The sequence below is a fragment of the Ochotona curzoniae genome, unplaced genomic scaffold (genome assembly GCF_017591425.1).
Source record: "Ochotona curzoniae isolate NIBS_2020 unplaced genomic scaffold, NIBS_Ocur_1.0 contig_1014, whole genome shotgun sequence".
Classification (NCBI taxonomy): Eukaryota; Metazoa; Chordata; class Mammalia; order Lagomorpha; family Ochotonidae; genus Ochotona; species Ochotona curzoniae.
In genome coordinates, this window is record NW_024464920.1 from 10,628,905 (window position 1) to 10,640,822 (window position 11,918).

General features: G+C 47.8%; 1 protein-coding gene across 1 annotated transcript in view; it reads left to right on the forward strand.

The window, feature by feature from the left end:
- The window catches only part of TMCC3 (transmembrane and coiled-coil domain family 3), a 69,354-nt gene extending 63,162 nt beyond the window's left edge, over positions 1–6,192 (forward strand). Inside the window, exons 3-4 of the mRNA XM_040980763.1 lie at positions 781–916; positions 5,690–6,192. Coding sequence (XP_040836697.1) covers positions 781–916; positions 5,690–5,992 — 439 coding nt within the window. The 3' untranslated portion in view covers positions 5,993–6,192. The remainder of the gene's footprint in view (positions 1–780; positions 917–5,689) is intronic.
- The last annotated feature ends 5,726 nt before the right edge of the window (positions 6,193–11,918 follow it).

Consider the following 11,918-nt stretch of genomic DNA (forward strand, 5'->3'; position numbering starts at 1 on the left):
GAGCATATGCAGGGGAAGGGAGGAACTGGAGGCAGAATAGAAGCTGAGACTAAACAGCATAGTTCTTTTAAGATTTATTTAGTTTTATTTGAGAGACAGCTATAGAAAGAAGATGGAGAGATCTTCCATTTGCTGGTTCACTCCCTAAATGGCTGCAGTGTCCATCAGAAGCTAAGATCCAGGAGCTTCTGCTGGATCTCCCATGTGGGTACAGGGGTCCAAGGACTTGGACCATCATCCGCTGCTTTGCTGGCCATAAGCAGGGATGTGGAGCAACTGAGATACTAACTGGTATGCATATGGGATGCTGCTACTGCAAATGGAGGATTAGCCTACTATGTCACCATGCCAGTCCCATCATGGTTTTTCTCTTTGTGTCCCTCCTGCCTCTGGAGCTCTTCTTGCTCTGGGGGTTGGGAGAATGAGGAGCCACTGCAAGTACCAGGGGCCTAGCTTTGGGCAGGATGCTGCATGGCTGGATCTGGATTCACCCCATCCTGGGGTCAGACTTCTTATTACCAGTGTTGCACCAGAGTCCGTTGGATTTGTCTGGAGCTCGGACAGAGGCCAGAAGATTCAGACTGCAGAAGCTTTGCCTTCCCCGTATCCCTTTCCAGAGTTTGAATTCCGGGTTTTTCAAAAGTTAGACTTGTTCTATCAAGAAAATGGTCTGCCCTGGAGCTGGGGCACCAACAGTAGGACCCTGAGTATATCAGTGTAGGATATGCCATTAGACCCGTGAAATGTCCTGCTCAGGACCTGCTCCTGTATCTTTGTCAGGTACGAGCGCCTGGAGGACCAGCTGCACGACCTGACTGACCTGCACCAGCATGAAACAGCCAACCTGAAACAAGAACTGGCCAGCATCGAGGAGAAGGTGGCCTACCAGGCCTACGAGCGGTCACGTGACATCCAGGTACAGAGGCTCACACCAGGGGTTCCCGGGCGTGACTGGAGAACAAGCCACAGGCTTTCCCCAGTGTCCATCCGAGAGGCCTCCGGGCAGAGGGGTGGAATGTCTGCTCCACCCAGACCTTTCTTCAACCCCTCTAGCTCTTGTTACCAATACCGTGGTCTCCGTTACTGTACTCCTTCCTGCTTCAGTCACTCACCAGGTCTCTATGGTCTACCCCAAACCCATCACCTCTAAAATACTTTGTGAGAATTTAAAATACAGGACACACTTGACCCTGAAGAAGCTGGCTGCTGAGGTAAGACTAGCTTGACTGCTGAGCAGCTCAGGAACAGCATGAAGCTTGAGCAAGACCGAAGTCTGTGTGCAGACTCCACAGCTCAGCCCACTGTGGGTCAGTGAAACAGTGAGTTGGCCAGGGCTAGCAGAGTGGGCTCCAGTTAGCAGTCACGGTTTGCCAGCCATAATGCCCTGAGCCAGTTTTGAGTGTCCCTGCAAAATTCGTAGCTTCCCTCTTTGTAAGAGCTGCAGGCCCTGGAGAGTTTCCTGTATGCCTAACATTTGTAAGTACTTATTTCTTGTTTTTCTCATTTACTCTGCAACAATACCTTTAGGTTATTCCTGTTATTATCCTCAGTTCTGAGATGTGGAGACTGAGGTTCAAGGGCCTAACTAAGGCCTCAGAGACCACCTCCTGTAACAGTGCAGATAAGCGTGCTGGAAGAAGGCAGAACTGGGAGGACCAGGGCGGCACCAAGTGGAATGAAGGAAGGGCTCACTGGATGAGTTTAAACAAAGATACCATCCAGAACTGGAACTGGGACTGCTGGGAAATAACTGGGGCTGCTGGGCTCTTGGGGGATTTTCTTTGTAGATAGTGATGATTTGGTTCCAGTTCTGAGAAGGATGTCAGTAGTTCAAAGGTCACACATGGCAAGCAAAGAAACTGAAATATATAGTAGATCTTTCAAAAAGGTTTGTTTATTTGAAAGGCAGATTTGTGGACAGAAAAGGAAAGCCAGAGATCTTCCCATCTGCTGGTTCACTCCACGAATGGCCAGAACCATGGGAGCTGAACCAGTCTGAAGCTGGGACCCAGAAGTTTCATCCAAGTCTCCATGTGCATGTAGGCCATGATCTGCTGCTTTCTTGGTTGCATTATCAGGAAGCTGGATCAGAAGTGGAGCAGCTGGGACTAGAACTAGCACCCATATGCAATACTGGCACTACAGGCAGTAGCTTTACTGGCTGCGCCACACTTCTGGCCAACAGTGATGGCATTCTGTTAGGGCTGAATGTTGGCACAGTGGTTAGGCTGCTGCCTGGTGGCATGCCCTCTGAGTGCTGGGGTCCCAGTCCCAGCTCTGCCTCCTGCTGATGATCATCCTGGGAGGCTTTAGTGTAGCTCAGGCAGTTGAGTCCCTGGTACCTGTATGGGAGACCTCATGTGAATTCTAGACTTCTGCCAGCTTTGGCTGGCCTAACTCTGGCCATGGTGGGCATTTGAGGAGTCAACCAGCACATGTTAAAGATCTGTCTCTGTGCCTTTCAAATAAACAAAAAAAGTTTGGACTTCTTACATAGTGTGTGAGCTGCAGCTGCAACTAAATGCTTGTTTTATCCTGCTCTGTGTTGTGGACTGAGCTCTAATGGTCATCAATGGCTGCTTAGACGGTTCTCAAAACCAAAGTGTCAGCACTGAGCGGAAACGTGGATCCCAGAGAGAGCAGCATGGGGCTGCCGGAGAGACCTGGGACTCTGCTCCAGGTTCCTGGCCACAGCCTTGTTTCACACTGGTACTTAGAGTGCTCAGTGCAGCCTGGCGCCAGGTCATCGTCTGTCTTAGGTCATTCAGTTTGAGAGCAGGCTTGGGAAGTCCCACTGGTTGGACTCTGTGCTTATGGAAGGCCTAGCTTGGTTACTTGTGTTCTTCCTCTTTGCTAAGGAGCATGGTGTAGGGTTGAAGAGGTCAGATGAAGAGAAGGACTTGACAAAAGGAGCTTGAAAGTGCACGAGAATGCATGTCAGTCTTCTCTGCTTACATCTGTCAAGTTGCAAAGAGAACATTGGTGGGAATAGTGAAGGAGTCTGTCTAGTAGTGATGATCAGAGCTTTGGCTCTGGCTTTTCTCTCTGTGGCACATAATAATAAACAGTTAAAAAAAAAAAAAAACAACCTGCTGCTGGCGTGTCTTCTTTATTTAACTATTGAGTCTGCACTTCCTGGGGCTTTCAGCAGTTGGACCTGATCCACTTCCTCTCTGTCACCCATTCTTGGTTCTTGTAGACAAGGATGAGCGAGTGCTGATGGGGAGGCCTGGAGGCAAGGGTTTAGTTATTTTAGGCAGCTGATTTTTTTTTTAAGATTTATTTATTTTTATTGGAAAGTCAGATTAACAGAGAGAAGGAGAAACAGAAAGATCTTCTGTCCACTGGTTCACTGAGCTGATCCAGAGACTGGAGTCAGGAACTTCCTCTGGATCTCCCATGTGGGCACAGGATTCCAAGGCTTTGGGCCATAATTAACTGCTTTCCCAGGCTACAAGCAGGCAGCTGGAATATGAACCAGCATCCATATTGGATCCCAGCACATGCAAGGCGAGGACTTTAGCTACTAGGCGACCACACCAGGCCTGAATTTCTTTTGTTATTTATGCCTTTTCGTTTCATTTGAAAGACAGAGGTGTTCTACCTTCTGGCTGACTCCATAAATGCCTGTAGTGGTCAGAGCTTGGCCAGGAATTTATTCTAGATATCATGGGAATGACAGGGACTCATACTTTGGCTGTCACCTGTCACCTCCCAGGGCACACATTAGCAGGAAATTGGAGGCCGAGCTGCGGCACCAACCCACATGCTCCAGTATGGGATGCAGGGTTCTTCATCACTGTACCAGATGCCCAACCGAGCAATGGAGTGTCTTTGTTGTTGTTGTTATTTTAATTAACTCTGAATTTTCCTAATGAAGTGTTTCCAGGTAGTTGAGCATTGAGTACTGAGTACTGGATCTAATAAATACTAAGAAATTATAAGGCTAAATATTCCTGGTTGTTGTTACTGAAATTCTTTGTAGTTCTTGGCTCGATTTTCTTAATTTTGTTGTTGTTGTTAAAAATTGACAGCATTTCTGAAGTAACCAATACGTGCATATGTGATTCAGTCACCCAGTCAGATATTGGTGAGTTGGCTTAAAACCTAAACTTTGCGTACCATTCTGTCACTTCTTCCATGCCATACCTGAAATGGCAGAACCTTGCAGCCTGCATAGCAGAAAAGGCCTCGTTCCTGGTTGTGTGCCTATGACTGTGGAATGCCAGTACTGCTGAGGGTGTAGAGAGTGGAGCAAGTCCTAGCTTTTTGTTGCAAGTGTGGTGGAATGAAAGTTACTATAGTAACGAAGAGCCCTGTGCTTTGGCCCATGGAGCACATCAGTATAGGAGCCATTATTAAAAGCCGTGACTGTGTCTTTATGGAGCAAGCACATCCTGGCAAATGAGTTAGACCACAGGCTGGTGACCCCAGAGGGCTCACTGTGCTGCCTCTTCCTTAGGTTGCTTTCTTCCCAGAGGCTTGGAAACTCTTCCCTCTGAGGTGTCACATTTCATCACTGGTACCTGATGACTTTATCTCCAGCTGCTGTGTGACACCTCTGCATTCCCAGCCCTGGTTCTGTGCTGGAGAGAGAGGGAGATGGAAGCTGGAACAGACAGCATCAGCAACACTGGCCTAGAGTCTGTGCTTGGGCAACTCCTGCCTCTCTAGTTTGAGAGAGAAGTCCATGGTCTGAGGGTTCAGGGAAGGCATCCCTGGGGACTTGACACCTCCAAGGTGAGCCCAGAAGATGAATGGTGATCCAGGGGTAGAAAGAGCAAGGCGGGCACCGTGTATGCCTAGATAGGATGCAGGCTAGTGTCAGAACCTGGAAAAGGCTGTCTTGTAGCATTGGAGAACCAGATGTGTGCCAACATTCACATAGATAGCTTCAGGCGGCTGGACATCCTGGTGACCGAGGTGGGGGTGCAACCTGGGAGGAGAGAACAGCAGTGTGGTGTGGGCAGGGTCTGGGGGTGACTGAAGGAGCTCAGTGGCTAAGGATGGTGCCTCTAGGCATGAAGACCTATGCTGTTTGGGGGAAAAGAAAATCTGGGTGGAGAGCAAGGCAAACAGGGCTGGCTGGAGGTGCCCACACATGTGACCTCCCAAGTGCAAGTTGTACCTGTTGTCTTGGGGTTGCCTAGAAGGCTCTGATGGGGCTCCCTGGAAGGCAAGTGGGTCCAGGAATCCATCTCATGGACGATTGGCAGGGCTAGAGGTACGCTTTAGAGTCCTCCATGCTTGCCGATTGTAGGCTCAGACCACGTGAGACAAGGAGATGGTCGGCTTGTCCTCAGCACCCAGAGAGCTGGCAAGAACAGAGCAGTCACACCATGAGTTCTGTTTGATCCTGTGTGCCGTCCCCCACCAGGCTCTCAGCAGCGCAAATGAGGACTGGCTGGGCACATAGTAGGCACTAGGGCCCAAGAGAGATTAGACAGCTGTCCCGTGACAGCACGCTAACCCTTCTCCTCCATGTCCCCGATGGTCAATCTTGTGTGTCACTTCGTTCCAGATGTAGGTGAGGTCACAATGTGTGGCATGTACAGCACATCACGGCTGCATGTGCTTGCCTCTCTCTGTCCGCAAACAGTAGGCCAGGTGAGCCTGAGGATTCTGGATCAGCGAGCGGGGGGCTTCTGTCCCAGCAGCGTTTGATGCTCGCTCTCCCTCTCACCCACAGGAAGCCCTGGAGTCGTGCCAGACGCGCATCTCGAAGCTGGAGCTCCACCAGCAGGAGCAGCAGACGCTGCAGACAGATGCCGTGAACGCCAGGGTCCTGCTGGGGAAGTGCATCAGCGTGCTCCTGGCCTTCATGACTGTCATTCTGGTGTGTGTCTCCACCATGGCCAAGTTTGTGTCGCCCATGATGAAGAGCCGCCTCCATATCCTTGGCACCTTCTTCGCGGTGACGCTGCTGGCCGTGTTTTGTAAAAACTGGGACCACATCCTGTGTGCCATAGAGAGGATAATAATACCAAGATGAGGTGCTGCTTCCCGCCGTCAAGTTCTTGCAAGTTTTCGTTTAAAAAAAAAAACTGTGTATAACTACCAAATTTTAACGTGAACGATGATGCCATCTGGAGGTGCCAAGAAGGAGCAGGGCTGTGGGGTGTAAATAGCTCTGGCCCCCCAAACAGCTACCCACTCAGTCCTGCGCTTGGCTCCCCCCGACTCTGACTCCGAGCGCTCCCCGCCCTCCTCACTGCCTTAATCACACCAGGCTCTTTGCCTGCCTGAGCAGTCCAGCACCGTGTGTGTGTGTGTGTGTGTGTGTGTGTGTGTGTGTGTGTGTGTGTGTGTGTGTGTGTGTGTGTGTGTGTGTGTGTGTGTGTGTGTGTGTGTGTGTGTGTGTGTGTGTGTGTGTGTGTGTGTGTGTGTGTGTGTGTGTGAAGTTCCTATTGAAGTTTAGCTTCACTCTTGCCAGTTCCTCTTCTCCTTGAGTTGTGGAAGCAGCCAGGATCTGACACAAAGTGGGGCAGTGAAGAAGCACAGGCGTGGGTAGCAGTGGGGGTACTGTTAATGATGTGACCTATAGCAGCATCAGAAATCTATGTGTCATCCATGCCACTTGTCCCTGTTGGTCGTATTGTGCCCTGACTGTGTCCACAGCAGCCAGTTGTGTGTGATCTCCCAACCTGTAAACCTTGCACCTGTTTATCCACCAAGTGCTGAGATGCAAGATTGGTGCAAGGGGCTTCTCAGGATGCCATACCCCTGATTCTACCTACCTGCCCATGTCTGTGAGTGATTGAACAGCTTCTCAGGAAATGAAAACAAACCATGCTCGTGTTAGAAGGTTGTCTTCCTTGCAGAAGGACATCAGGAGGGTGGTTTACAAAGGCCAGTGCACAGAGGAATGGAATGTTTGCTCAGATCGGAGGGTGGGGAGAGACGGAGGTGTAGCCCACCTCAGTGGTGATTGAGAGGATCCCCTGAGAGATGCAAAGGGCCAGCAAGAGTAGAACAGATCGAATCCGGCATTTGAGCCGAGGTGACCCTGTTTCCAAGACCACTGAGGGTTGAGTGTTTATTCGGGACTTAACATCTTTCTCCCAGTTTGGGCAGGGGGCTGCTACTTTGTATGTTAGCCCAGGGGATAGTGTTTCTAAAGTTTTGTGCTCAAAGCACGTGGGAGATTTTACTGTGCGTGGGAGATTTTACTGTGCGGCAGCGCCCCTGTCACCACCCCTGCCTTTGACTGATGGGATGAGCACTCATAGTCACGTGTGCATCTTCTGCAAAACAGCAAGCCTCCCCGAGTCAAAAACACTGCAGTGCTTTGCTCTCAGCTGCTGTTGGGGACATCCCTTGGAGAAGCCTGTGACTGGGCAGGCCATGTGTGTGGAACCATGGGGCATTCAGTACAGTCCACTGTGCAGGATGAGCAAGTCTCAAACCGTGTCAGCTTTCTGTTTTCTAAGTGTACAGTTTACCTGTGGCCCAGTCATCACCTCTGACTCTGGACTCAAGCGATAAGTGTCCTTTTGAGCAATCTTTGGTCACAAGGGAGTTAACTAGTTCCATCTCTTGTCAACAGGGCCGGGTCTCCTGTTATTGTCAGACTCGAGGTCAGGCCCGAGGTCTCAACTGGGCTGTGCATTCACTGTGAACTAGCCAATCCAGGGAACAGATTGGAGAGAGAATGACGTAGTTCTTCTTGCTTTTACTTTTCATTACCAGCATTCCCTTTTGGCTTATGGCCCTCAGACACAGGTAGACAGAGAGCTGAACATAACTCATGCCCTTGAGCCAAAGTGGGCCCTGTCTGGGCTTCTTCATATTTGCGGATCTTTCAGAGAAATGTGTTGAAACATCCGGGGTTCAGGTAGGTGTAGATGCTGCTGCTGGTTGAGAGAGAATGACGATTTCTAGCCCATGAGGTTAAGGAAAACCGGACCTCCTTATGTCACTGTGTACTGCCCCATCACCCAGCCCAACAAGGTTGCCTTGACTGATGCACCTCAGACCCACAGGTCCTCTGCTTTTGCCTCGGCGAGGGAGGTGGGGATGCCGGTGAAAAGCAGCAGACTCCACCCTATGTGTTGGAGTTGTTAGGACCTGCTGAAAACTGGCTCAATTTTGAGATAGCATAGGGTCTGATTGGCCCTGTCTCATCAGAAGCCCTCTTAAAGAATTCACATTTTTTATTAACTTATTGTTTTCACTTGGACATGCAAGGGTTATGCACAGTGTATTTATTTTAGCGTTTTGTGAAAGTTCATGGAGTTTTTTACTTTTTAATAAGATTATAGAATGTCAGGAGACTTTTATCCTCTGCAGTTTTTCTTTTAATAAACCCTCCTACCACTTGTTCTCTTTAATGCTCACAGAGATAAATTTTTATAAATTAAAAATTGTAATAGAACTATAACAACATTCTGGAATTGAAAATTTAATTATACTTGTCAAGGAATTCATTGTCTGTACTTTTTGATTGTGATAAGCATTTGTGCATGCCTGCCAAGAAAAACAGGGTGTTGGATAGCTAAGCACCTGGTCACTAAGTGAGTGTCCCTGAGCTCGGGTTCCAGCTGTGTTTTGTCTCCAAGCAATGAGGATTTGTTGAGGACAGAGCAGATACTTAACAGTACTCTCCTCTGTGTTTTGGTTAGTTATTCCAGCTCACAGTTTGAGTGGCAACAACAGAATCCTTCACTCCCCAAATGATAGCGACTCAAAGTACTCCATCTTGGAGCAGAGGATGAGTCCCAAGTCCCGGCATGCAAGGGGATGGTCTGGCCTCCATGACGCCTGACCCAGCCATGCCCCTGCTGCCCTTCCCTGCCAGTGAGCACTTGTGTGGCTCTGCACTTGCTCCCACTTAGTCACTCCTTGCCAGCAGTGCCCCACTCTATATAAGGGAACTTGAGGAAATTAACAAAAAATGGAATGAGAGAATAAGGTTATTTGTGTGCATAATTTTATTGAAATTCAGGCATTATTTAATCACACATATTTTTCTTGAACTTCTTGAAGAACTGGGGGATATGGATTGCCCTGCCATTTCTTGAGCAAATCAGGCTTAATTATGGGTTCAATCGTTGCAAGATTACACCCAGCTTCCCTCAGGCAACTCATTACTTTTGTCCTTTTGGGTTGGGTTTTAAATACCAAATGATTTTTTTCATTGGATGGGAACATTTTTCTTTCGAATTCAGATGTAATTGTGTTGATATGAAAAAGAGGTTCAATTTGTTTATTAATATGACCATGTGTGTGATTAAACAACCTGTGCCAAGAGGAGTGGGTTGGCGGCAGGGAGAAGTGGTATTGTCTAACACTCAAGGCTTGCCTAGAGACAGGTGTTTGCTGAAGGTCTCACATGTACCAAGGATGGAGTGAGTCTGCAAAGATGAAGGTTTGGTATGTTTGTATCAAAAGGAGGTAAGATGCTAAAGAAGAAAAACTACAGTGAACAGGAGCTTGGTAACCCTCAAGACACAAAGCAGAACTAACCTGTAATTTTTCTGAAGTCAGTACAATTCTGTGTTGAGACGAAGCTGCAAAGTAATGCACCTTGATTGCTTTAGGAATGATTTATGTCTTGCATTTTAATTTATTTAAAGCATGTCTGTTCTGTTTGTACTATGAGAAGTGTTTCAACAAACATGCACTGTGCTTTTAAAATGTGCTTAGGCAGTAGTTAGCAGCTCTGATCATAGAAACTGGAAATGTTTATCGTAAGGCCTGTAGCAGAACGTTCGTGTTGTGGGGTGTCACATCGTCTCATGTCAGCCTAAAATCACCATTTCTCTGTACAGTGTCACCCCACAATGATGTCGTCAATGAATTCAAAGCAGGTGCCGTTATTTTTCTAAATAAACACTTGATGTCAGCTTTGGTGTTAAATGAAATGTTCAGTTTCTTGAAGTTTTCACATTGATTGGAGCATGTTTCAGTGACAGGTGTGTGTGTGTGTGTGTGTGTGTGTGTGTAAAAGGGAGAGATCAGCTTTGTAATAGACTTTTGTTAGAGTCTCAGGTTCACAGCAAAATTGAGCAGAAGATGCCAAGATTTCCCACTCTTTGCTCCCACATATACATAGCCTACACCCCAACCAAAGTGGTAAGGAATCCAGTGGTAAGCCACCCAGAATGCAGCAGGGCGTGCGCTTGCTTGTGAACCTCCTGTGGCCTTGAACCAGCGTGTCGTGATCATGATGTGTATCCTGTTACAAGTGGAGTTGTTCACTACTCCCAAGACCCTTTGTGTTCATCTTCCTTTCCTCTTGCCTTGGATCGGTTTGTAAACTCATTTCAACTCTGTTATCTTGTAGAATGTAGGCCAGATGTTGGGCCCATTTCTTGAGCCCTGCAGCAGGGAGAAGAGAAGGGTGTTTAGAGTCGGTGATTGGGATGCCCTTGTGTTGTGATGATGACAAAGCAGAGCCCCAAGCCAAAATGTGGACGACAAGTAGGCAAGGCCATCTCGGGCGGGTGTGGGAGCAGGCAATGGGAGAGTGTGCAGACCCTGCTGAGCTGAGCAGTTTATTTGGTGGGGTCTCTTGTTGGTATGATGCATTGGTGTTTAGTTTCATAGCGTGTGGACCCATCTGAACCAGTCTCTGTAAATGATTGATTGAAGATTACCCACAGGAGTTTTTCCAAGGAGCCTGTAAAGGAGGCATTTAGGACTCTGCATGCCCACCATGCTGCCCTTTGCTTTCCGTCTACCCCAGGTCCTGAGCAGTTCTCTCTGTTGCTGGTGTAGTACCCACCCTATAAAATGAAATTTCAGATGAAGAATTCTTTACTCCAGTCTGCCTGTGTTGCTGTGTTGGGAAATGGTGTATATGTGACTCTTTGAAAATGTCATAGGACACACCTATTATTTATCTCATGTTTGAAGGTATCAGTATAGAAAATAAAGTGATTGGATCAAAGATGTGTATTCACATCTTTCCAGAATATTCCCAACTGTTGCTTTGCTGAAAATTCTGTCTCTCTGAGGGGGATAAAAAGAAACAGAAAAACATTTTATTAGTTAGATTTAAGAATGGAAGATACTGCTATAGGATAAATGGACTTCTTGTATAAAGAGAAAAATTATCTTGGCCCTTTGAGAAGGTTCAAAGTCGCAACTTGGCAAAGTTAAAGTAGAAGAGTATTTCCTAATACTTTAATCTGCAATGAAATTACAGGTTCTCTACAGCCCTACCTCCAGAATTCTTGTCTAATAGATATGACCAATGGATGATCATATCTATTAGACAAGATAAGACCAGGGGAGTACTAAATGGCGCCCTTTTGGGCATTTGTAGCTGTGGACTTCTATGGATGTGCTAAATACCACCACGTTTAACAGATGACTGAGGTTCAGCATGATTAAGTAACCGGAGTGTCATGCAGTAGGGAACAGTGGAACTATTGATGCAGCTCCGAGCATATTGAGCCATTGGCTTCTGGTCACTCCATAGCATCAGGCCCCAACCAGCGTCAGGCAGGCAACTTCCTGGAGCCCTGGAAAGCATCTGTTTCATCCCAGGGCCAGAGCTGTCAGCATTGTTGCAGATTAAGCATGTGCCCCCTTGGTGCTGCTGGCCATCCTCGGTGAGGCCTCAAAAGCCATCATAAGAGTGTGAGATGAGATCTGTGATTGACAGGAATAGGAAGCTATTAATTAAACTATATGTGCTCCCTGGCTTCCCATGACTCTCACTTGGGCTGTGTAATTCGTTGGCAGTTGGCTTGACTGAGTAATTCTCAGCTTTTTTTTTTTTCTGCTGAGCTCTGAGATGCTGGAGTCCCTGGTGTCTTCTGCTCCATGCTTCATAACATCTGCTGCCATCTGTGCTGGCTACCTCTGGAGTCTCTTTCCTTGCTAGCCAGCCAGCAGCCCTCCCTTCCAGGCATTGCACTTGACTAAAGCGGTTCACAGGAACAAGCATCCGCCATGTTAACAGCTGTTTC